Genomic DNA, 25,260 nt, shown 5'->3' on the forward strand with positions numbered 1-25,260 from the left:
AGAAGCAGCCGCTAGGCCAGGGGACGGACAACGCGCATGCGTCCCTTTCTCCCCACCCCGGAGGCCGGCCGCAGCGCCAGGCGAGAGCAATCGAGGGGAGAGGCTGTGCGCGCGCACGTGCCATCAGTCACACGCTGCGAAGAGCCGCGATGGGTGCCCGCGCAGCTGGGAGTTGCAACTTGCGAGGCCAACGGTGTTGCACCCCGGCCCCGCCCGGTGGGGGAGGGGCGCTGCTTCCCGACCCCGCCCGATGGGGGGAGGGTCTCCTCCCCCGCGGGTGCTGCACCCCCGCCCTGCCCGATGGATCGTTGCGGGCGGCGCGAGCAGGGGCTGGCGGGGCGCGTGCTGCCTCATGACTCTAGCGGGGGCGGCCGGTAACCGACAGCGCCGCGGCGTCGAAACGCGGGGCCGGGGGCCAACGGGAGGCGGAGCATGTGAGGGTGAGGCCCCCTGCCGTCAGTAGGGGGCTAGGAGGGGGAGCTCCCCTCGGACGGGGGGACCCCCCCAATACTCAGTGGTGTGCCCTGGGGGGGCCCCCAATACTCAGTGGTGTGCCTGGGGGCCCCCCAATATTCAGTGGTGTGCTTAGGGGGACCCTCCAATACTCAGTGGTGTGCCTGGGGGGCCCCCAATATTCAGTGGTGTGCCTGGGGGACCCCCCAATATTCAGTGGTGTGCCTGGGGGACCCCCCAATACTCAGTGGTGTACTTAGGGGCCCCCAATACTCAGTGATGTGCTTAGGGGCCCCCCAATACTCAGTGATGTGCTTGGGGACCCCCCCAATACTCAGTGGTGTGCCTGGGGGACCCCCCAATACTCAGTGGTGTGCCTGGGGGACCCCCCCCCAATACTCAGTGGTGTGCTGCAAAGACACAGTGTATAACAGCTTTAATTCTAAACCAAATGGACCCACTGCTTCCTGCTTCCCCCCCCATCACCAGCTCTGCCCCTCCCATTGCACCCAGGCTGGCCCCTGGGGACACCAGCTGCCCTCTGGGGATACCAGGCCCCTGGCTCTTCCCAATGCCCACATCCCTTCCCCCTGCCCCCCCGGTCCAGACGGACAGTTTGCATTTGGGTTGAATCCAGCCTTGGTCTGGGACAGGTTGAGTCGTGATGTCATGAAATGCCCGCATGAGACAACGCCACCCCCTTGCCGTGGCGTAATAACATTGCACTGGCAGGAGGTAGTGTTCAGGCTAACCTCCAACAGCCCTGCATGCAGGACCACTCCGGTGAAATCAGGACAGTCACGTAAAAGCCCGGCCTCTTGGGAACCTCTCGCTCCACTACAAAGTTGTGAAGAAAGGACCTGGGAATGACATGTTGCACCAAAGAGTTCATCGTGCTGTACAGACACGTAGGAAGACAGTCCCTGCCCCAAAGAAGTTACAGTTTGTTTATATTTTTAATATCTAGGGAGAAATTCTGGCAAAATTCTCATTGACTTTAATAGGACCAGATTTTCATCCCTAGTGAATTTAAATTAAAACTAAAAACATATCATTCAGAAGCTTTAGACTGCTCTGTCTAATTTGATGGCAGGTCTCTTCAGTGGAGCTGGTTGGCATGAGACCATACCTCCATCCCATAAACTGTACTGGCTTCCCTCATGCAAGTTATTTTTAATTTAATGTAAAAGCCTCTGACCTAGAATCTCAAAGGTATTTAGGCGCCTCACTCCCATGGGGGTGAAGTGTCTCGATACCTTTGAGGATCTGGGTGTGATTTGGCATTTGTCTGTTTTAGAGTGTGCCCATCTCCTTTGTGATGGCTGAAATCAGCTGGAGTGTTTTTGCTGACTGTCTAAGACAGGGGTCGGCAACCTTTCGGAAGTGGTGTGCCAAGTCTTCATTTATTCACTCTAATTTAAGGTTTCGCGTGCCAGTCATACATTTTAACATTTTTAGAAGGTCTCTTTCTATAAGTCTATAATATATAACTAAACTATTGTTGTATGTAAAGTAAATAAAGTTTTTAAAATGTTTAAGAAGCTTCATTTAAAATTAAATTAAAATGCAGAGCCCCCCGGACCGGTGGCTAGGACCCGGGCAGTGTGAGTGCCACTGAAAATCAGCTCGCGTGCTGCCTTCGGCATGCGTGCCATAGGTTGCCTACCCCTGGTCTAAGATCTTGATGCAGGCAGTTCTTGGTTGGAAGGTCCCTGTCTGTGGAACTTTCTCATTCAGGCAGGTGTCAGATCTTGAATTTGTTAACCTTCAGCATGTTGTGCTAGGCTCATCTTTTCAGCTAAGCCTTTGCCGACTGGATCTAACCAGAGGCACTGGGACAGGTTCACACGGATGCGACCCAGGTAGTGGGTCGCTGACAGCAGGAAGTCAGCCTGGAGAAGGGGCATAGTGATACAAACCATCCTTGCTTCTCTTTCCTTCCTTATCAGAACCCTAGGGGAGAGCACAACTGCCTGTATTTGAGGTTTGAATCTTTTCGTCAGTGCAGCCACTCTGACAGCACAGGGGAGCTGCAAATTGCACTCCATTATGCCCAGGGGGTGAATCTGGCCCTATCCACAAACTGTAGGAAGACCACAGTGAGTATGAATTGGATCTGTGTGGTTAGGTATTCCTTTTTTTCTTTGGAGTGGAAACAAGGGTCATTTTGCTTAATAAGGGACAGTGAAAATCCAGACAAATTAATATCTGTGCTAATTAGGTTTAAGTAGATCTTAATGATCTCTGAATGCCAACAATTTAATTATTAAATTGTTTTCATGCAGAGGCAGGATATTGGATTTGAATTCAAATGCCACATTCACTTTAGTGCTATAACTCAATAGACCAGAGATAATGCTTCTAGGTTAAAATCACTCTTTGGGCCAGATTTTGATCTTGAGTAAACAAGTATAACTCCAGAGTAACTGCACTGATTTAACCGGAGTTACTCCAGACTTACACTGGTATAACTGAAAGCAGACTTCTTTTGTCCTTGTCTTGCTTGTTTAGAAATTTTAAAATGTTTTACATTTTATTTGGGAATTCATGTTTTTCTCTTTGCTTAATTAAACCTTGTTTGCCCTGCCTTTAATTGTGCAGGTTAGAAATAAAACAACATCAAAACTCCTGTACTATATATAGAGAGAGCTTTTATATCATTGATAAATATTTTACTTTTCTTGTATCAGGGTTTATAGCTATGTTTATCAATCTCTGCTCATACAAAGCTTTGAGTAGGTTTGAAAGAAACATGAGTATCGGTACACCGTGGGAAATGGTGATTTGGGTTGTTCCCACAGTTTTTGATTACTTAAGCAGAATGATATTTTTGAAACTCACTCTGTTTCCCTTCCAACCAAAGACATACTGGCAAATGGACCAGGAATGAATCAAAGGTATGGGGTGGGATTTTGAAAAACACTAAGCCGCTTTCAGTAGGAGTCAGGGCCTAATTCTCATCAACGTTCTTGAAAATTCCATCCTGTTTTTAGTGTGGTCAGTATTAAAGTTGAAGGGTGGTAACTAATGTAGCCAAAACCAGACTAATCTGAAAAAAAGCCTGACTAGAAGAACAATATAGGGAATACTGTGATCATAAGACGTTTTCAATACATCTTAATGAACACTGGCGCATGATGATTTAGCCATGAATTGCAAAATTTCTCCCTAGTGGTTTAAAAATTGACGGCTTCTGATTCAGTGTGAAAGACTGGTGGCTCTCATCCTCTCTTTGAAATGTAGCTTTAAGTTTAGGTCCATATTTGGCCAATTTGTCAGAGATTGACTTTTCATTGATTTTGAGCCTCTCCGATTGTACCACTCTTACAATTGAATACAGCCAAAGTTTTAGAGTAAACTCGGCTTGGATCCATGCAAAATATATGGCCCCAAATAGGTTCATATATTTGTGGGATCAGATTAGCAAAATGTGGGGAGCTTTTGAAACATGGGTCCTAGCCTGTCACGTCCCCCAACCTCCACCTTTGATTCTGGTTTAATCTGGCCCGGCTTGTTAAAAGAGTGAGTGGGGAAGTTGAGTCTACTCCGTGAAATGGATCACCCAGCTGACCCTTTTTTGTGCAGAGGGTTGGGATTCGGTATGCCACTCTTTGTTTTACTGGGAAAAATAATAATGGAAATGTATAGCTTGAACTGGGATTATAAAAAGTGTGTGTGATTATTTCCCATGAACACTTGTTTTTTATCATCTTTTGAGGGGTGAAATCAGTCATTGCACTTGCCAACTAAAAATCTACATTTGAATCTTTCAAGATTTCCCTTTAAAAATGTATATATATCAAAAAGAGAGAGAATAAAGGAAGAGATTTTGCAGTTCATGACTAACTCCCCAGTCAATGTCACTTTTTTCATTACTTTTACATTCTTATGATCACAGTGTTCTCCATGGAGCCGTCTGCTCAAGCTGGTTTCAGGCTGGTTTGATATTGTTTTGACTGTGTTCATTTCCACACTTTTATTTTGATCAAAATCAAACCTGCTAAAACAGCCAAATTTGCAACACTTTGTTAAATCTTGTATTATCTATTTTGTTCAAGGAAAATGTCATCAAAAGTTTTTTTTAAAGTACAAAATGTTGGGCTAAGAATACACACTTGGATTATTTACTCATTGCTTAGATACCATGGTAATAGGAGCCATACAAAAAACATAGGTAGATAAAAAGTAACAACAGTTTTTTGTGAACTCCAGTATGCTGAAGTTGTGAAAATCCAAATGAACCTGATTTGTTAGTTAGCTGAGTAGAAAGGACATACACAGACCAAAGAGCAGAAGGAATATCTGCACATGTGTATGCAAATATGACACCCATACTTTGCCAGTTTTAGAAAGTCTCAGGTACATTAAATCTTTCCAACAATGCAATGCACAACTGAAGGGCAAAAACCAACACCAGAAAAAAGATTCACATAAAAATGAAAAGGTCAACATTTTGTCTTTTTCCCTAGTAAGATTCCAAGTTTTCATCTATTGTACAGAAAACAGTTGGTATATTTCAGATAGAAGTCTTAAATATTGTCCTTGATTTGTGATGAGACAGAGAAATTTTGGAATAATTTTATTTCCATCCTTGCACATTTTCCAGAGGGCTGGTATAACAGATTTCAAGAGTCCTTTTTAAAGGACAGTTTTGGATGAAGAGTCTAATTGACAAGACTGGACTAAAAAAAAATCCCTGTTTAATCGGGTCATAGGAACAACGTCTTTGTGCTGAACATGGAAGTTTGCAGAGATTGTGAAAAGAGAGGATTGTACAAATGGAGTCATCTCTTTTTATAGGGTTTGGAATCAAAATGTCCGGAAAGAGAAAAAAGAAAATTAATATTTCCATCAATCCCGAGATGCCTCAGCCTGAAATGAATGATACTGAAGTGAGACAAGACGACCCAGAGAGACTGAGGTACAGGGCAAACACAAAGATAAAAGAATCACATAATTTCAAAGAACACTCTTATACTTATTACAGGACTACTCTGAGGCCATATCTACATTGCAGGTGCTACAAGTGACACTGGAGCAGTGGTGCCGCTATGCCGCTGTAGTGTAGACCTTTCCTACAGTGACGGAAGGGTTTTTTTAGGGCTGTCAAGTGATTAAAACAATTAATTGTGATTAATCGCACAATTAAAAAAAATTAATCGCGATTAATCATGCTGTTAAACAATAATAGAGTACTATTTATATAAATATTTGTGGATGTTTTCCACCTTTTCAAATATATTGATTTCCATTACAACACAGAATACAAAGTGTACAGTGCTGACTTTATATTTATTTTTATTATAAATATTTTCACTGTAAAAATAAAAGAAATAGTATTTTTCAATTCACTTAATACAAATCCTGTAGTGCAATCTCTTTATCATGAACGTTGACTTTACAAATGTAGAATTATGTACAAAAAATAACTGCATTCAAAAATGAAACGATGTAAAACTAGAGCCTACAAATCCACTCAGTCCTACTTCTTTTTCAGCCAGTCACTCAGACAAACAAGTTTGTTTACATTTGCAGGAGATAATGCTGCCCGCCTCTTGTTTACAATGGCACCTGAAAGTGAGAACAGACGTTCTCATGGCACTGTTGTAGCCGGCCTTGCAAGATATTTACATGCCAGATGCGCTAAAGATTCATATGTCCCTTCACCCACCATTCCAGAGGACATGCGTTCATGCTGATGAAGGGTTCTGCTCAATAACGATCCAAAGCAGTGCGGACCAAAACATGTTCATTTTAATCATCTGAGTCAGATGCCACGAGCAGAAGGTTGATTTTCTTTTTTGGTGGTTCGGGTTCTGTAGTTTCCGCATCGGAGTGTTGCTCTTTTAAGACTTCTGAAAACATGCCTCATCCCGATCAGATTTTGGAAGGCACTTCAAATTCTTAAATCTTGAGTCAAGTGCTGTAGCTATCTGTAGAAATCTTACATTTCTTTGTGTTTTGTCAAATCTGCAGTGAAAGTGTTCTTAAAACGAACAACATGCTGGGTCATCATCCGAGACTGCTATAACTTGAAATATGTGGCATAATGCAGATAAAACACAGAGCAGGAGACATACAATTCTCCCCCAAGGAGTTCAGGCACAAATTTAACTAATGCATTATTTTTTTAAGAAGTGTCATCAGTATGGAAGCATGTCCTCTGGAATGGTGGCCAAAGCATGAAGGGGCATACGAATGTTTAGCATATCTGGCATGTCAATACCTTGCAATGCCAGCTACAAAAGTGCCATGCAAATGCTTGTTCTCACTGTCAGGTGACGTTGTAAATAAGAAGCGGGCAGCATTATCTCCCATAAACGTAAACAAACTTGTTTCTCTTAGGGCTGGTCTACACTGGGGGGGTACGGGGGGTGATCGATCCAAGATACGCAACTTCAGCTACGCGAATAGCGTAGCTGAAGTCGAAGTATCTTGGATCGAATTACCTGGGGTCCACACGGCGCGGGATCGACGGCCGCGGCTCCCCCGTTGACTGCGCTACTGCTGCTCGCTCTGGTGGAGTTCTGGAGTCGACGGTGAGCACGTTCGGGGATCGATATATCGCGTCTTAACGAGACGCAATATATCAATCCTGGATAAATCGATTGCTACCCGCCCATACGGCGGGTAGTGAAGACGTACCCTTAGCGATTGGCTGAACAAGAAGTACGACTGAATGTACTTGTAGGCGCTAAAGTTTTACATTGTTTTGTTTCTGAGTGCAGTTATGTAACAAAAAAAATCTACATTTGTAAGTTGCATTTTCATGATAAAGAGATTGCACTACGGTACGTCTATGAGGTGAATTGAAAAATATTTCTTTTGTTTATCATTTTTACAGTGCAAATATTTGTAATAAAAATAATATAAAGTGAGCACTGTACACTTTGTATTCTATGTTGTAATTGAAATCAATATATTTGAAAATGTAGAAAAACATCCAAAATATTTAATACCTTTCAATTGGTATTCTTTTGTTTAACAGTGCGATTAAAACTGCGCTTAATCGCATTGAATTTTTTTTATCGCAATGAATTTTTTGGAGTTCATTGCGTGAGTTAACTGCGATTAATCGACAGCCCTAGTTTTTTTCATTGCTTTAGGTAATCTACCTCTCCCAGTGGCAGTAGCTAGGTCAATGGAAGAATGTTTCCGTCATCCTAGACATGTCTACACTGTCGGTTAGGTTGGCATAGCAATGTGAATTTTTCACACCCCTGAGCACCACAGGTATGTGAACCTAACTGTTAAGTATAGACCAGGCCTGAGAATTGTGTCTCTGTATGCGTTGTAAGAAATGTTGGAATTCAGCTGCCGGGTCATGTTTTGTATAGTTTCCCCTTCCATGGGGAATCAAGAGGATAGGACACAGAAAACAGAGAAGGTGAAAGTCTATCTTACCATAAAGGTTATAAATGAGAAATGATGCCCCACTGAAGAGGGGAGTAAAGTATTGCAGCAGTAAATACTGGCTGTTATGGGGCAAACTGAATCACCTGAGCTTATGGTAGTGAAACTGGGGGAAAAGCAGGCAGTATCCCATTTCTCTTGGTATTAATCTATATCCCCAAGATCTTGGAATCCCAAATCTCCAGGCCAGGATTTCACCCTCTATCATAATGCATGGAATAGGGGTCATTGTGTGCACAGGTAATGCTCATGTCTGTTAGGGGTATGCATAAGGCTGCAAGTTTGTCGTGGAGGTCACGGAAGTCACAGATTCCGTGACTTTTCATGACCTCCGTGACTTCTGCAGCGGCCCATGCAGCTGGCTCTAGGGCTGCCCGAGGAGCTCAGGCAGCTCCTGGGCCAGTTGCACTGGCCACTGCTGGGGAAGTCTTGGGCCCCCCCGTCTCCCAGCAGCAGCAGGAGGAGTTTGGGAGTTGGAGGGGGCTGGGACGCGGGAGGGGGTGAGGGCTCTGGGTGGCGCTTACTTGGGGGGAAGGGGGAGCTCCCTGGAAGCGGCAACAGGTCCCTCCCTCAGCTCCTAGCTCTGTGCTGCCTCCGTCCACAGGCACCGCTCCCACAGCACCCCTGAGGCTTCTTCCCCCACAGCACCCGCAGGACTCCCCGGGCTGCCCCCCCATGCACCTATGGCGCCCCCTGGGCCACCCCCCCAGCATCCACGGTGCCCCCCGAGCAGCCCCCCCGGGCACCTGCAGCCCGCCCCCCGGGCACCCCTCCTCCACAAGCACCCACGGCACTCCCAAGATTTAGTCGGGTCCTGGACAGGTCACGGGCCGTGAATTTTTGTTTACTGTCTGTGACCTGTCCATGACTTTTACTAAAAATACCTGTGACTAAAACGTAGCCTTAGGCATGCACAGTTTTGAAGATCAGGGCCTTAGTGTTTGTCATGGGTGCTTTGAAGTTATAAGTTACTGTCATTATCCTTCAACCTGAAACTGTTCCAAATATTGGTTAAACCCATTTCTTTCCTTACTGGAACATTTGTTGATAGGAACAATTTGTGTTTCTTATTCAGCCTTGGGCTATGATGGGGGTAGCATACTTGTAGCGACCAGACATATTGTATCCTCCGTGCCAGATTTTGCAACCCATATGTTGAGTAGGACTGACAGTACTTGTGGAAGTAGTTCCATTGGCTTCCGTGGGATTACCTGTGGGAGTGAGTGCTGCTTCGCATGAATAAACATTGCAGAATCTGTCCCTCCTTGAGCAATTTAGCAGCTACTTCATTTCTTGGAGAAAAAGAAGAAAGCAAGACTAGGAGTCACTGCTGAAGCCTGGGTGAGAATAACAGCCTTTCTGCTGCTTTCTGGACACCTGCAAGGTCCATTAATAATGATTCAGGGTACGTCTACACTATTAAATTAGGTCGAATTTATAGAAGCTGGTTTTATAGAAATCGGTTTTATACAGTCGATTGTGTGTGTCCCCACATAAAATGCTCTAAGTGCATTAAGTCGGTGGACCATGTCCACAGTACCGAGGCTAGCGTTGACTTCCGGAGCGTTGCACTGTGGGTAGCTATCCTACAATTCCCGCAGTCTCCGCCGCCCATTGGAATTCTGGGTTGAGATCCCAATGCCTGATGATGCAAAAACAGTGTCGCGGGGGTTCTGGGTATGTCGTCAGGCCCCTCCCCCTCCGTCAGAGCAATGGCAGACAATCGATTCGCGCCTTTTTACCTGGGTTACCTGTGCAGACAACATACCACAGCAAGCATGGAGCCCGCTCAGCTCAGCTCAGCTCAGCTCACCGTCACCATATGTCATCTGGGTGCCGGCAGACGTGGTACTGCATTGCTACACAGCAGCAGCTAATTGCCTTTTGGCAGTAGACAGTGCAGTATGACTGATAGCCCTCATCAGCTATCTGGGTGCTGGCAGACGCGGGGCTGCATTGCTACACAGCAGCAGCTCCTTGCCTTTTGGCAGTGGATGGTGTATTACGACTGGTATCCGTTGTCGTCATACTCCTCAGTGAGTTCAGTCAGAGGCACATGGGAAGACATGTTTTGTCTCCTGGCCTATTGAACCATCTTGACGATGATGGCTAGCAGTCGTAGTACATCATTTTCTGCCAAGCACCCAGAAGATGCCCATGGCTATCAGTCATGCTGCACCGTCTGCTGCCAGCTTAAGTTGTAAAAAATAGATGGACCAGATTTGTTCTGTATTCATTTGCTTCCCCCTCTCTCCGTGAAATCAATGGCCTGCTAAACCCAGGGTTTTGAGTTCAATCTTTGGGGGGGGCCATTCTGTGTGACAGTTGTTTGTGTTTCTCCCTGATGCACAGCCACCTTTGTTGATTTTAATTTCCTGTACCTGTAAGCCATGTCGTCACTTGCCCCTCCCTCCCTCTCTCCCTCCCTCCGTCAGACAATAGTTTGCGCCTTTTTTCAGCCCAGACGCCATAGCACTGGGATCATGGAGCCCACTCAGATCACCGCGGCAATTATGAGCACTATGAACACCACGCGCATTGTCCTGGAGTATATGCAGAGCCAGAACATGCCAAAGCAAAACCAGGCGAGGAGGCAATTGCAGCGATTGCAGCGCGGCGACGAGAGTGATGAGGAAATTGACATGGACATAGACCTCTCACAAAGTACAGGCCCCAGCAATGTGCAAATCATGGTGTTACTGGGGCAGGTTCATGGCGTGGAACACCGATTCTGGGCCCGGGAAACAAGCAGAGACTGGTGGGACTGCATCGTGTTGCAGGTGTGGGACGATTCCCAGTGGTTGCGAAACTTTCGCATGCATAAGGGCACTTTCATGGAACTTTGTGACTTGCTTTCCCCTGCCCTGAAGTGCCAGAATACCAGGATGAGAGCAGCCCTCACAGTTGAGAAGCAAGTGGTGATAGCCCTGTGGAAGCTTGCAACGCCAGACAGCTACCGGTCAGTCGGGAATCAATTTGGAGTGGGCAAATCTACTGTGGGGGCTGCTGTGATCCAAGTAGCCAACGCAATCAAAGACCTGCTGATATCAAGGGTAGTGACTCTGAGAAACGTGCAGGTCATAGTGGATGGCTTTGCTGCAATGGGATTCCCAAACTGTGGTGGGGCGATAGACGAAACCCATATCCCTATCTTGTCACCGGAGCACCAAGCCACCGAGTACATAAACCGCAAGGGGTACTTTTCAATGCTGCTGCAAGCCCTGGTGGATCACAAGGGACATTTCAGTAACATCAATGTGGGATGGCCGGGAAAGGTACATGATGCTCACGTCTTCAGGAACTCTGGTCTGTTTCAAAAGCTAGAGGAAGGGACTTTCTTCCCGGACCAGAAAATAACCGTTGGGGATGTTGAAATGCCCATCATTATCCTTGGGGACCCAGCCTACCCCTTAATGCCATGGCTCATGAAGCCGTACACAGACAGCCTGGACAGTAGTCAGGACCTGTTCAACTATAGGCTGAGCAAGTGCCGAATGGTGGTGGAATGTGCATTTGGATGTTTAAAAGCGCGCTGGCGCAGCTTACTGACTCGCTCGGACCTCAGCGAAAAGAATATCCCCATTGTTATTGCTGCTTGCTGTGCGCTCCACAATATCTGTGAGAGTAAGGGGGAGACATTTATGGCGGGGTGGGAGGTTGAGGCAAAACGCCTGGCCGCTGATTACGCACAGCCAGACACCAGGGCGGTTAGAAGAGTACAGCAGGGCGCGGTGCGCATCAGAGAAGCTTTGAAAACGAGTTTTGTGACTGGCCAGGCTACGGTGTGAAACTTCTGTTTGTTTCTCCTTGATGAACCCCGCCCCCCCGGTTCACTCTACTTCCCTGTAAGCTAACCACCCTCCCCTCTCCCCTTCGAGCACCGCTTGCAGAGGCAATAAAGTCATTGTTACTTCACATTCATGAATTCTTTATTAATTCATCACATAATTAGGGGGATAACTGCCAAGGTAGCCCGGGAGGGGTGGGGGAGGAGGGAAGCGCTGGGTGGGGTGGGGGAGGAGGGAAGGACAAGGACACACTGCAGTTTAAAACTTTAAAACTTTAACTCTTATTGAAGGCCAGCCTTCTGATGCTTGGGCAATCATCTGGGGTGGAGTGTCTGGGTGGCCGGAGGCCCCCCCACCGCGTTCTTGGGCGTCTGGGTGAGGAGGCTATGGAACTTGGGGAGGAGGGCCGTTGGTTACACAGGGGCTGTAGCGGCGGTCTCTGCTCCTGCTGCCTTTCCTGCAGCTCAACCATACGCTGGAGCGTATCAGTTTGATGCTCCAGCAGCCGGAGCATCGACTCTTGCCTTCTGTCAGCAAGCTGACGCCACCTATCCTCTTCAGCCCGCCACTTGCTCTCTTCAGCCTGACACCTCTCTTCTCGTTCATATTGTGCTTTTTTGCACTCTGACATTGACTGCCTCCACGCATTCTGCTGTGCTCTGTCAGCGTGGGAGGACATCTGGAGCTCCGAGAACATATCATCCCGAGTCCACCGTTTTCTCCTTCTAATCTTCACTAGCCTCTGTGAAGGAGAAACATTTGCAGCTGGTGGAGGAGAAGGGAGAGGTGGTTAAAAAAGACACATTTTAGAGAACAATGGGTACACTCTTTCACGTTAAATTTTGCTGTTCACATTACACAGCACATGTGCTTTCGTTACAAGGTCGCATTTTTCCTCTTATATTGAGGGCCTGCCGGTTTGGTGTGAGAGATCACTCACGCAGTGCCAGGCAACAGAATTCGGCTTGCAGGCAGCCATGGTAAGCCACAGTCTTTTGGCTTTTTTAACCTTCATAATATGTAGGAATGGTTTCAAACAGCAGCGCCCTCATTTCCCATACCAAGGACCTGTTGGGTTGGCCATTTAAAATGGGTTTGCAATGTAAAAGGAGGGGCTGCGGTTTCCAGGTTAACATGCAGCACAAACCCAACTACTCCCCCCCCACACACACACACCCAATTCTCTGGGATGATCACTTCACCCCTCCCCCCCCACCACGTGGCTAACAGCGGGGAACATTTCTGTTCAGCCGAGCAGGAATAGGTACCTCTGAATGTCCCCTTAATAAAATCACCCCATTTCAACCAGGTGACCATGAATGATATCACTATCCTGAGGATAACAAAGAGAGATAAGGAATGGATGTTGTCTGCATGCCAGCAAACACCGGGACCATATGCTGCCATGCTTTGTTGTGCAATGATTCCAGACTACATGCTACTGGCCTGGCGTGGTAAAGTGTCCTACCATGGCGGACGGGATAAGGCAGCCCTCCCCAGAAACCTTTTGCAAAGGCTTTGGGAGTACATGAAGGAGAGCTTTCTGGAGATGTCCCTGGAGGATTTCCGCTCCATCCCCATACACGTTAACAGACTTTTCCAGTAGCTGTACTGGCCGCGATTGCCAGGGCAAATTAATCATTAATCATTAAACACGCTTTTAAACCATGTGTAATATTTACAAAGGTACACTCACCAGAGGTCCCTTGTGTGTCCTCAGGATCTGGGAGCACGTCTTGGGTGAGTTCAGGGGTTACTGGTTCCACGTCCAGGGTGATAAACATATCCTGGCTGTTGGGGAAACCGGTTTCTCCGCTTCCTTGCTGTGAGCTATCTTCATTGTCTTCATCATCATCATCATCTTCCACGTATCCCGAACCCGCTTTCCTGTTATGTGATTCTCCATTGATGGAGTCAAAGCACACGGTTGGGGTAGTGGTGGCTGCACCCCCTAGAATGGCATGCAGCTCCGTGTAGAAGCGGCATGTTTGCGGCTCTGCCCCAGACCTTCCGTTTGCCTCTCTGGCTTTGTGGTAGGCTTGCCTTAGCTCCTTAATTTTCACGCGGCACTGCTGTGCATCCCTGTTATGGCCTCTGTCCTTCATGGCCTTTGAGACTTTTTCTAATATTTTGCCATTTTGTTTACTGCTACGGAGTTCAGCTAGCACTGATTCATCTCCCCATATGGCGAGCAGATCCCATACCTCCCGTTCGGTCCATGCTGGAGCTCTTTTGTGATCCTGAGACTCCATCACGGTTACCTGTGCTGATGAGCTCTGCGTGGTCACCTGTGCTCTCCATGCTGGGCAAACAGGAAATGAAATTCAAAAGTTCGCGGGGCTTTTCCTGTCTACCTGGTCAGTGCATCTGAGTTGAGAGCGCTGTCCAGAGCGGTCACAATGAAGCACTGTGGGATAGCTCCCGGAGGCCAATAACGTCGAATTCCTTCCACACTACCCCAAATCCGACCCACAAAGGCTGATTTTAGCGCTAATCCCCTCGTTGGAGGTGGAGTAAAGAAACCGGTTTAAAAGGCCCTTTAAGTCGAAAGAAAGGGCTTCGTTGTGTGGATGTGTCAAGTCTTAATTCGATTTAGCGCTGCTAAAGTCGACCTAAACTCGTAGTGTAGACCAGGCCTAAGACTTGTCATCCCCTAGATCTCCAAGCACTTTTCCCTGACAAAGGAGGAACACATTTTACAGCTAGTGAAACAAACCAGGTCTTCTGAATTCTAGTCTAGTGTGGGGTCTTCTAGGCCACACTACCACCCTATGACATTACTGCTTTCTACGGTTGGCCTATAAGATTAGGACTTGCCTACATAGGAAGGAAGAATTCCATGCATCACTACAGGCTGGGGACTGACTGGCTAAGCAGCAATTCTGCAAAAAAAGACCTGGGGATTACAGTGGATGAGAAGCTGGATATGAGTCACCAGTGTGCCCTTGTTGCCAAGAAGGCTAATGGCATATTGGGCTGTATTAGTAGGCACATTGCCAGCAGATCGAGGGAAGTGATTATTCCCCTCTATTCAGCACTGGTGAGGCCACACCTGGAGTATTGCGTCCATTTTTGGTCCACCCACTACAGAAGGGATGTGGACAAATTGGAGAGAGTCCAGCGGAGGGCAATGAAAATGATTAGGGGGCTGGGACACATGACTTATGAGGAGAAGCTGAGGAAAGTGGGCTTGTTTAGTCTGCAGAAGAGAAGAGTGAGGGGGGATTTGATAGCAGCCTTCAACTACCTGAAGGGGGGTTCCAAAGAGGATGAAACTCGGCTGTTCTCAGTGGTGGCAGATGACAGAACAAGGAGCAGTGGTCTCAAGTTGCAGTGGGGGAGGTCTAGGTTGGCTATTAGGAAACACTATTTCACTAGGAGGGTGGTGAAGCACTGGAATGCGTTACCTAGGGAGGTGGTGGAATCTCCATCCTTAGAGGTTTTTAAGGCCCAGCTTGACAAAGCCCTGGCTGGGATGATTTAGTTGGGGTTGGTTCTGCTTTGAGCAGGGGGTTGGACTAGATACCGCCTGAGGTCCCTTCCAGCCCGGATATTCTGTGTAGTTCATGGCAAGTCGGGTATAAATCTACTCTGCACTAGCCTGCCGTGCACTAAGTGTCCGTGTGGACCCTGCTACTATGCACTAAGATTTCCCCAGTACACTTTAATCTACTCCTGTTTCAACGCAGCATACTGCACAACCGAAATGTTAGCGGACATCAGCAGGGTCCACATGGATGCTTAGCATGTAGGAGGCTAGAACAGGGTAGATTTACACCCAATCCACCGTGCCACGAACTAACTGTTCATGTAGACAAGCTCTTAATTTCAAAGTTTTCTAAGAAGCCACTGAAGAGGAAAATTAAAGTGAGAATATATTTGTCTTTCAGATACTACCGTTTCTATTGAAAACTACATTTTCAATAAAAATGAAAATGGAAGCATTACAGTCATTCTTCGTTTTTTTCCCCTTAGCTGTCATACGTTGTGTGAATCCCTATTATCGTATGGGAGTGGATTCAACAATTTTCAAGGCATTTTTAACTGGTCTGTAGTCCTATTGGTAAGTGGAAAATCACCAAGTAACGTAGACCGATAATAGATGTTTGATTAGTGTTTCTGACTTTAAACCCTTACAGGGAGGCGCTGAATAGATTAAACCTTTCATGATTTACTTGGTAATACTTACAAAAATGTTTGGTATTTCTTGTCTCAGCTCCTAAATTTAGAGCCAGCAGCTGTCACTTCTTTGTTGTACCAAGTCAGTAACTTTCCATTCTCTTTGTGTTCCTTTATGTATATTACTAACTCTTTGCAAGTACCTGCAGCTTAGAATTGTGGGGAAATGGTGGGGAAATGCATTTTTCCTTTAGGGAGAGGTTGATACAACATGAAGCCCTGTTGGGTCAGCATATTTCTCTAGTAGATCCCAGTGAATCAGTGTGATTCCCCACAGTTTCAGACCCCTGAAGTCAATGGAATTTTGTGGGTGTAAATCTGGTGTAATGCCATGGAGAGCCAGACTGTGTTTTGTTTGTTTTAGAGAGAGGACTTCTCTTCTTCCTAGAGAGGGAAAGCAAGCCTTGCTCAGCCAACTGAGCAAAGCAATCAGTCCTTTCCTCCATTTTCATCATTAGGGTTTAACATCCTCCCTCCCTGAAATTTGTCACCTCGCACAGTAGGCTTCTTGTAACTGATTCTCTTCTCACACCAGCTATGCACAGATGTAACTCCATTATGGGGAGTGACTCCTGACTTCCACCTTAGGAGAGAAGAAAAAGATCTGTTGTCTTCCCTGGGATCTGTTGAATAGATTGTGGGTTTTTTTCAAGCAGAATAAAACAAATGTCATCAAGAAATGTAAGAAATTGGAGTTGGTGATCAGTTTGGGAAAAAAGAGGCTATTCTCTTACATAAACTTGACTATTCTGAATGGACCCATCAGCTTCTTCTGAGCTACTCTGGCTTATTCTAATTAAAGGAAGCCAAAAGAATGCATTTGTCATCAACTTTTTGGTTTGTGTAAAGGAAATTAGTTCTTGCAGGCTACAGGCAAGCTGTTTCCAGCCAATCTGAATGCTGATATTTTAAATGCGTTTTTGCATAGAACTCTGATGAACTGTGTATATTTCTTTACTCTAGGTCCTCACACATGTTCACATGAGCCTGGAGAATTTCATCAGGTAAGTATGTCACTAAAAAAGAAAAGCATTGTTTCACAATTCTGGGGAACTTGAATTCTTAGTTGCAGGGGGAGTAGGCGTATATTGACTGAAGAGTCATTCTGTGATTAATCAGTAAACAACAAAAAAAGAAACAACTGCATCAAATTTTCCCCTGAACACTATGACGGTGTCCCAGAATTGTTTGCTGGACAGGACGGCATAGTGGTCTAAGCTTCAGATTTCAAAATACCTAGATTCTCTACCCATGGTTTCAAATCCCAGCATGATTAACTCAGCCCTTCAGCCTTCAGTGGTGGATAAGTTAAGTTCCATGATGTTTACTAAATAATTTAGTCCTTAGAAACCTGTTTGCTCTGCCTGAACATTAACAATCCCATGGTATGTTTCAGACGAGTACAGGTTTGCCCTGCTGTCCTTGACCAAAATTCCTGGGCATCCCCCGGTCATGCTGTGCATCATTTGTCCACCTGATTGCTGCCTTCCACTGCCAAAGTAGCTACATTTCTGGGCTGCTGTGTGGTTATAGGACCCTTCTTCTGGTGTCCAAGAGTGGGGAAGGATGCAAAGAATTTGCTTTACTGACTCCCTGTGTAGGGGCTGTCCCGAATCATATTGTGTAGAGCATGCAGCATCCTCATGTGTTCATCTGCCACGTAGACCCTATGCAGCCTCCACGCAGGAGGGTGCCCACGGCAGAATCTTGTCCATAATTTGTGAAATATTTTGGGATCCTTTGGAGTGAAAGATGCTACAGAAGTGTAAGACCAGATCTTCAGCTGGGGCTAATTGGTGCAAATCAATTGAACTCAATGGATCTACACCAGTGTACACCCTCTGAGAATTTGGCCCGTATAATATGATTACTATCAGAACCAGCTCAGCAAGGATATTTTGCATTATTGTAGGACCCTTATTTTATGAACTAATTGGGAACCGAAAATTTAATAAAATTGAAATCTGAAAATTACAGTAGGTACACTGCATACGTGAATGTAGTAATTGTTCAGTGAGTGTCCTTAATGAATGGTATATGTATACAGCATCCCTGATTTTTCTTTGAGGGAACTGCCTTTCTTCGCTTCCAGATCTCTTAGTCTTTTCAAACCTGTACAGCCCCTTGAACATTGGCTGAGGGATTGAAATCACATTTGGCAGCAGAAAAAAGGTTCCTATAACTGGCCGTTCATAAAATCAGGGTTCTACTGTATTTGGAAAAAACTATTAACCTTGGAAAAGGGGAATGTAAACCAGGGGAACCAACTAACAGGTCCATCTGAAGAGGAGTGAAGCAGCACATGTTGCCCACAATCTCCACTTCTTTAGGAGACTCCGAACCTGTCAGTGCATCCTAGCAAGTGGGCAAGACTGGCTAGTGAGTGCCAGGGAATGTGTGCTGATTTAATGCATCTTCTGGGCACATGCCACTTGCAAGGCTCCTGCAGAACCCTCACCAACATTTTAAAACTGCTCCCTCTGGTGGAACCCCTGGGTGATGTTAAATTATAGTGTCTCCGCTGGAGCAAAGAGAGAATATGGGGGGATCGGATTTCAGTCCTCGATCTCAAAAGTTGGGGGAATCATGCTCTCTGTTTTGAACAACTACAGTTGGGAGAGGTTTGGGGATTCAAGATCTGGGGGAGCGAGTAGGAGAAATGACACAAGCATCTTTTCTGAGTTTGACAGTTAGGTAGAAGTGTATCCATGATTCTAAGTATCAAACCATAGAGTTTCTGCACCACCTCACTGTTTTTCTCTCTCAGATATGGACTGCTATTCGACCCGGTAAAGATAATCTCCGTTTTCCTGAAAGACCCCTATAAGTGGCCAGCAGTATATCTCATTGCTGGTAAGATGACAGTGTGCAAATATCATTTGCTGAATACTTAATGGTGTCACTTTTGAATTTAACACCATCCCATGAAATATTTCTATAACAAATGTATTTTCTCTGCACTTTTCTGGATCACAAGCAGCATCCAGTTATTATCATACAAACCCAGATGTGGATTTTTGGCAGGGTTTAAATCCCTGGTAGGAGAAGCAGCGTAGCTTCTGGTTTTCTCTTTTTTGCATATTTCCATATTTACGAGCAGCGTTAATGAAATCAAACCAAAGCACATTCAGTGAGAATGCCAAACCCAGGATGAACCTAGCTCAATTATTATGAGTGATGCTTTGAGACTTGGATTTTAGCAATGAAGTCTCAGGGCCAAATACACCAATGGTATAAGAAACTGTAACTCCACTGGAGAAAGCAGAGTTGAATCCATTTACACCTATCATGAATTTTAGCTTCTAGGAGAGAGACTTGAGAGGAAGAGTTTCTGTTCTATTCTATTGATTAGCCTGTTGTCCTCATCACCATAGTGTCTGAAGCCAGGTCTACACTAGGAATGCTTTGTTGGTATTGCTGTGCTGAGCATTATACAGGCAAAGTGCTGCTAGAATGGTTGTAGCTTATAATTTGCGCTTTTGACAGTATGTTTTTTCTCAGGCCCCGGAGGAAAATACGGGTGAGGGTGAGAGTACTGTGATGTTGTGCAGTCTATATGGTTTTATAAAAATATGATAATAAGTGAATATAATGTAACTGGGATAGCTTTAGAAAAATATGGTAAAAAGTGAAAATAACGTAACTAGGGTATGCTTCATGCAAAAGGTCTCTTGTAAGGTATCATTACAAAGCTTATAATCTACTGAGTGTGATCATCCAATTTGTATAAATGTACCACTCTTGTATCTAAAACTAGAAATATAAAATATAACTCTGAGGGCCTATTGTAATTATGTAAAGTGTGGGCCATTAAGGATGGTTTGGAATCTTGATGACTCCCATTGTCTGCAGATGGCTGGGTTTACCTGTGAGTCTTCCTGTATATGTGTGTGTTGGCAAGTGAGTAATGAAGTCTTGCAGTGACATGTGATCATGTCACCTGAACTGGAATCCATCTTTAACCTGGTGCTTTTCCAGTGAGGGGGGGTGGAAACCCAGAGGGACAAAGGGTTCCCGCCTTATGCAAAAGATATATAAAGGGGTGGAAGAGAACAAAGGAGAGAGAGGAGCCATCATGAAGAATCCCCTAGCTATCCCCTGAGCTGCGACAAGAGCTGTACCAGGGGAAAGAATTGTGCCCAGGCCTGGAAGGTGTCCAGTCTGAGAAAAAGCTTACTGAAGTATCTCTGAGGGTGAGATTATCTGTATTCAGTTTGATTAGACATAGACTTGCACATTTTATTTTATTTTGCTTGTGACTTACTTTGTTCTGTCTGTTACTACTTGGAACCACTTAAATCCTACTGTCTGTATTTAATAAAAATCACTTTTTATTTAGTAATTTACTCAGAGTATGTATTAATACCTGGGGGAGCAAACAACTGTGGATCTCTCTCTATCAGTGTTATAGAGGGCGAACAGTTTATGAGTTTACTCTGCATAAGATTTATACAGGGTAAAACGGATTTATTTGGGTTTAGACCCCATTGGGAGTTGGGCATCTGAGTGCTAAAGACAAGCACACGTCTGTGAGCTGTTTTCAGGTAAACTTGCAGCTTTGGGGCAAGTGATTCAGACCCTGGGTCCGTGTTGGAGCAGATGGGAGAGTCTGGCTCAGCAAGACAGGGTGCTGGAGTCCTGAGCTGGCAGGGAAAACAGGAGCAGAGGTAGTCTTTTGCACATCAGGTGGCAGCTCCCAAGGGGGTTTCTGTGATCCAACCCGTCACAAGTACGAGTCCCCCAAAAGTGCACTTTTGCTCGTATAACTACATCTGCAATAGGGGCTTCGCCAGGACAGCTGTCTTGGTCAGGGATCACACCTTTTCACACCCCTGACCAACATAGTTATGCCAGCAAAATGTTGTGGCCTAAGTGCCAGCAAAATGTTGTGGCCTAAGTGGTGCATTTAGCAACAAGACTAACATCTATCACATGTGACTTGTTCTCTCTCTCCCCCAGGGGAGATTTGTGTGTGCAATGGAGTGCTTTGTTTTGGTAGGGTTTTGTTTGAGTTTTAAAATGTCTATGCTGGTCTGTGTTAATGTTAGAGAAGGCAGGTCAGAGGAGTGCACCTGGCACGTGGAGCAGAAGGTGAGGAGGTTTGTAGTTAGTACAATTGATCGGATTCTGCAGCTACTGTGCATGCACAGTTCCTATTAACTTCAGAATGGCTGTATATCTTAAACCTTCCTGATTTGCAGAGCAGTTTGCTGCCTTTTTCCCAGCAAGTGCAGATACGCAGAAATAGTGAGCAGTTTTAAAAATGCTAATCATTTAAAAAATCTAAATCAGCTCTGAAAATAAAGATCTGATACGATTACCCCACACTCCAGCAGGATGCTGTGGAAAACAGCATGGAATTCAAGTGGATTTTGGCTTTAAGTGGTGGTGGTGGTTTTCACTGTAGAGCACAGGAAAAGAGATACTCAGCTCCTTGTTATTAATGAGAACTGCACATCTCATTCCCCACATATGGCACTAAAACTTTAACCATATGGTGCTTGTTGTTTTACATTTTCCCTTCAGCTTCATGCAAAGTCCAGTTTTGGACAAAAGATCTAAGAGGGGTTGTAGGAAAAGACATTTTCCCTTCCCCAATCCAGCCGGTTGATGCTGAGCATCTGCATAGCCACTTCAATAGCCCATGTGCTTTAATAACAACTGGGGCCCATATGCCTTCCTAAGTGAGCAGTTTAGAACTGTCCATATAGTAGCTGCTCCCTATGCCACTCTTCTACATGACCTCTGTCACACCACATTCCACTGCATGCTGTCCCTGTCCTTGCAGGGAACCCCAGTTGTTCCACAGTGTGTTTATGGCCTTCCACTTCTGTGGAGCAGAGTTTAGCATTTAGCCCTGGGAGCTATGATTTCATTCTGTCTGAAGTGTCATCTTGGTGTTGGATCACATTCAGAACAGCATATTCACAACCAGAAGGGCTAGAAACATCATTTTAAAAAAATGAAAGCTTCCATTCTGCTGAAACTTGTAGATCTCCAGAAAAGTTCTAGTAGAACATGTCACTGCCCACCAGTTGAGTCCTACCCGTGCACTTACTTACCATAGATGTGTTTGATACAGATTTATTTCCTGATGTTTTATTATTTTTCTTCCTTTCAGCCTCTGTTTTGTTTGCACTTCCTGCAGTTTTTATAGAAAGGTATTTAAGAAAGGTAGGTGAACTGGTTGTTTGCTATGCATTGTGCTTGCTCTCTGAAATGATATTTCTGACTGAACACTTCTTGTTACGGATCTACTGGGAGAAGTGAAATACCCATAAGCCATTATTGATTGTAAAGAACATTAGTAGCACAGTTTAATGCACTCGTGCATTTCAGCTTTGGAGATCAAGAATCAAATGTAGATTTGGTCACCAGTAAAATGAGTTATGTGGCCTCAGTCTGGCTAGCTTTTTATCAGTCCTAAACTACCACACAGTTGGCACAACTCTCAGTCTTTGAGTCGGAGACTGGAGTTGAAATATATCTTGGAGGCTAAGATGGTTGGTCTTTGGTAGAGGTATATGGAGGAAGCTTGCAACATTCCTAGTTTTCCTTTCTGTCCAGCACTTTCATGAGCAGTAAATTCACCAAAAACATCCTGATTTAGAAAGCACTACAGTGTTAAGGCCAAAGAATCACTGGTTATGCTATAACATTATTATCCTTTGTAGGTTCGTGGATCTGAAAGCATTGGTTTGGTGTTGCAGTCAGTTAACCTCCTTTTACTGGTAACATTCCCAGCTGTGATGGTTTATAGAATGCAAGCCATAACTCCAGGTGAGAGACGCTTGTTTTGTGCTAGAGGTACTTATGGCCAGCACTATAATGTAATGTGCAGTTTGTCACACAACAGATGTGTTTGTCTTCAGGTGGGAGGAGACGGGAAGGGCTGCTGGCCACAATATATTGTTTTTAAAATTCAATATGACAAAGTATTTAAAAGTGTATAGGGCAGTCTTGGTAATTCAGGATCATGTGGTCTCTGAACAGTGCCACAGAACAACAGGCATTAAAATTCTGACTTGGACATCTCGAAGTTCTTTTAGTAATGTGCATGCATATTCATCTGACTTGTTTGGCATGCAGAATATAAAAAGACAGTTCTTCAAGATATTCTATCCTTCTGTTCCAAGTGTTCTGTTCCCTGGCCCCTTTGTACATGTGTGTAGCTTCTGTCAGGGATGATGATAATAAGTCTGCGTACCAAGAGGAGTCCGGAGTCCCAGTTCTCCTCTCTCAAAGTTTATGATGTTCACAGAAACCTTTGTTGGTCTATAGCCTCATATAATACATAGATGCTTGTACAGTAGATTATTAGGCCATTTATCCCAAATTCTAATTTAAAGCACTGCTCCCACAAGTAGACATATTTTTAAAATCTATTTTAGGAAATGTATATTCAATTTTTGTGTACTTGTTTATATTCCTTTTCCCAATATACCTGTGCGTAAATATGTCATCTTTATAAAAACCTGCTCATTCTGGCAAATGTATCCTTCAGAGACCCAGTCTGGCACCAGGTCACTTCCATTGTAGTGACCTGTGATGTTTTAAAACACTGGATTGTGACTTCAGTGAGGTAATCTGGCTGAAGGAGATGGCTGATTATCAAGGTGAAAGCTGCTGTTTACATACACACAGGAAGGAATTACGTAAAGGCCTAAATTTGGGACCCAGAGGCCTGCAAATGGACATACAAGTGAGCCTAATTTGTGGTGCAAATGACCAGTTAAATGCACAGCTAGTCATTTGAGTGTGCAGTCACCCAGTTTGCGTATGCACGTATGTGATAATTCCAAGTGCTACCTGTGTGCACACTAGTGAACCTGGAGTTCTGAAACTTGGGCACTGAATCTACATAGCAGGTTAACCAATTTGCTAAACTATCATATTGTTTATAATTTCCCTGGAGGTAGCTGGCAATTCTTTCAACAAATAACCAAGCAGAAAAAGTACTTTTGGCTTTGAACACATTGGGTATGTATAGTAATGCAATAGCAATAGCTCCATCTGCTGAAACAAATAGTAAATCATTGGAAACTCCAGATGTCACAGCCAAGTGAACTCCTACCCATAACTCCCAACACTGTTAGTATGCCATGACACTGTCATGTCTTGCATGCTCTGTTTAATAATACACCAAACCAAAAAAAAATCTGTATTCAGATTTTTGAGGGTAAATGTGTGCGGTGGGTGATAGTGTTCATTCAATCAAGTGAACTGATGGGTGGCAATAAATAAAGAAGCTCTCTCAAAATTTGGAGTGTCACTTAGTTTTGCGGTGTGCAGATTAACGATGTAACACCATCATCTGATGTAACTAATATGATATGGCTACATCACTAGGGAGAAGGAAACCGTATTAAACCATATTTAAAGAGGCTTTCTCTGCCATGCTTTATCATTTTAACTACTAACAAGTCACAGGTACCGCAGTTATTTCCTATACTAAATCTAGAGAGAGCCTATGGTATCTCTGGTATCACTGTGTGGTAACAAGCTGACATATGCTTTCTTTTCAATGGTCACTTCTGTTACCAACCTCCTGATTCACAGCATTGCCTGGTTTAGGGATTGATCCACCCTCCCGGGGCAGTGCGGTTTATGCTGTGCTTCTCTGTAGGAGCAAGGCCCCTTTCGCTATAGTGGGGCTTCACAGTGGGGGAGAGCTGGCAGTGTGCCCACTGCTGCCATCCAGCAGTTTTAATCTTTAGGGGTCTCTTGGAGCCTCTCTGGCAGAGGCTTCAGTGGGGATGTACTGAGCCAGGACATCTCTTGGCTGACTTGCCATGCCCTCTCCCTGGCCCTGGTTGCCCACCTTTGGGGCTGCGTTGGCTCTTGTGGGCTTTGTGACAACCTCTCTAGGCAGAGTATCTGCTGCCAGGGCCCTCTGTCAAAGTCGGTGCCAGCAGAAAATTGGTCCCAAGGTGTGTATAGATTTAAAGGACACTCAAGCAGTCAAGTGTCATTGGGCACCTCGTTGTAATGAGAAGGAATTAGTTTGCAAAGCTATTTTATGGATGCATTAGGCAGGCTGCATAGATAGACTGATATCCTTTATCTAATTAGCAAAGACAACATTGTTGTACTAAGTCTGTGTGTTTGGGAAGAAAAGATAAACTGAACCTGGAATTACCACAACAGGTTATTTTCTCTCTTGTTTCTTAGCTGGAGGGTTGCTGACCATGTTTGTGTATATCATCATTGCCCTGAAACTATTCTCCTACTATCAGGTGAATCGCTGGTATAGGGAGGGAACCCCCAGACCAGTCAGAGGAACTTCCAGAATGCAAGGTCAGCAAATTCTGAACCCTCCTATCGCTATCAGTAGGCACCGAAAAGAACGTACTATTTATGTATGGCTCAGTGAAGTGAGCAGAGCAACGCCAGGGGCTTGGGTTCTCATTCTAGCTCTGTCATGGAT

The 25,260-nt window shown here is 45.0% G+C and overlaps 2 protein-coding genes across 2 annotated transcripts in view; both read left to right on the forward strand.

Moving 5' to 3' along the window:
• Window positions 1-36: 36 nt before the first annotated feature.
• LOC101951746 (diacylglycerol O-acyltransferase 1-like) overlaps window positions 37-25,260 on the forward strand; it is a 45,963-nt gene continuing 20,739 nt past the window's right edge. The window contains 9 exon segments of the mRNA XM_042852024.2: window positions 37-324; window positions 326-440; window positions 5,254-5,374; window positions 15,630-15,717; window positions 16,797-16,837; window positions 18,601-18,686; window positions 21,955-22,007; window positions 22,508-22,613; window positions 25,005-25,130. Coding sequence (XP_042707958.2) covers window positions 37-324; window positions 326-440; window positions 5,254-5,374; window positions 15,630-15,717; window positions 16,797-16,837; window positions 18,601-18,686; window positions 21,955-22,007; window positions 22,508-22,613; window positions 25,005-25,130 — 1,024 coding nt within the window.
• LOC135975556 (uncharacterized) lies at window positions 6,783-13,865 on the forward strand. The gene is made up of 2 exons (XM_065566839.1): window positions 6,783-9,271; window positions 10,326-13,865. Exon 2 carries the CDS (start codon window positions 10,350-10,352, stop codon window positions 11,652-11,654), a length of 1,305 nt encoding a protein of 434 aa, XP_065422911.1. The 5' UTR covers window positions 6,783-9,271; window positions 10,326-10,349; the 3' UTR covers window positions 11,655-13,865.

The sequence above is a fragment of the Chrysemys picta genome, chromosome 14 (genome assembly GCF_011386835.1).
Source record: "Chrysemys picta bellii isolate R12L10 chromosome 14, ASM1138683v2, whole genome shotgun sequence".
NCBI classification, from domain to species: domain Eukaryota; kingdom Metazoa; phylum Chordata; order Testudines; family Emydidae; genus Chrysemys; species Chrysemys picta.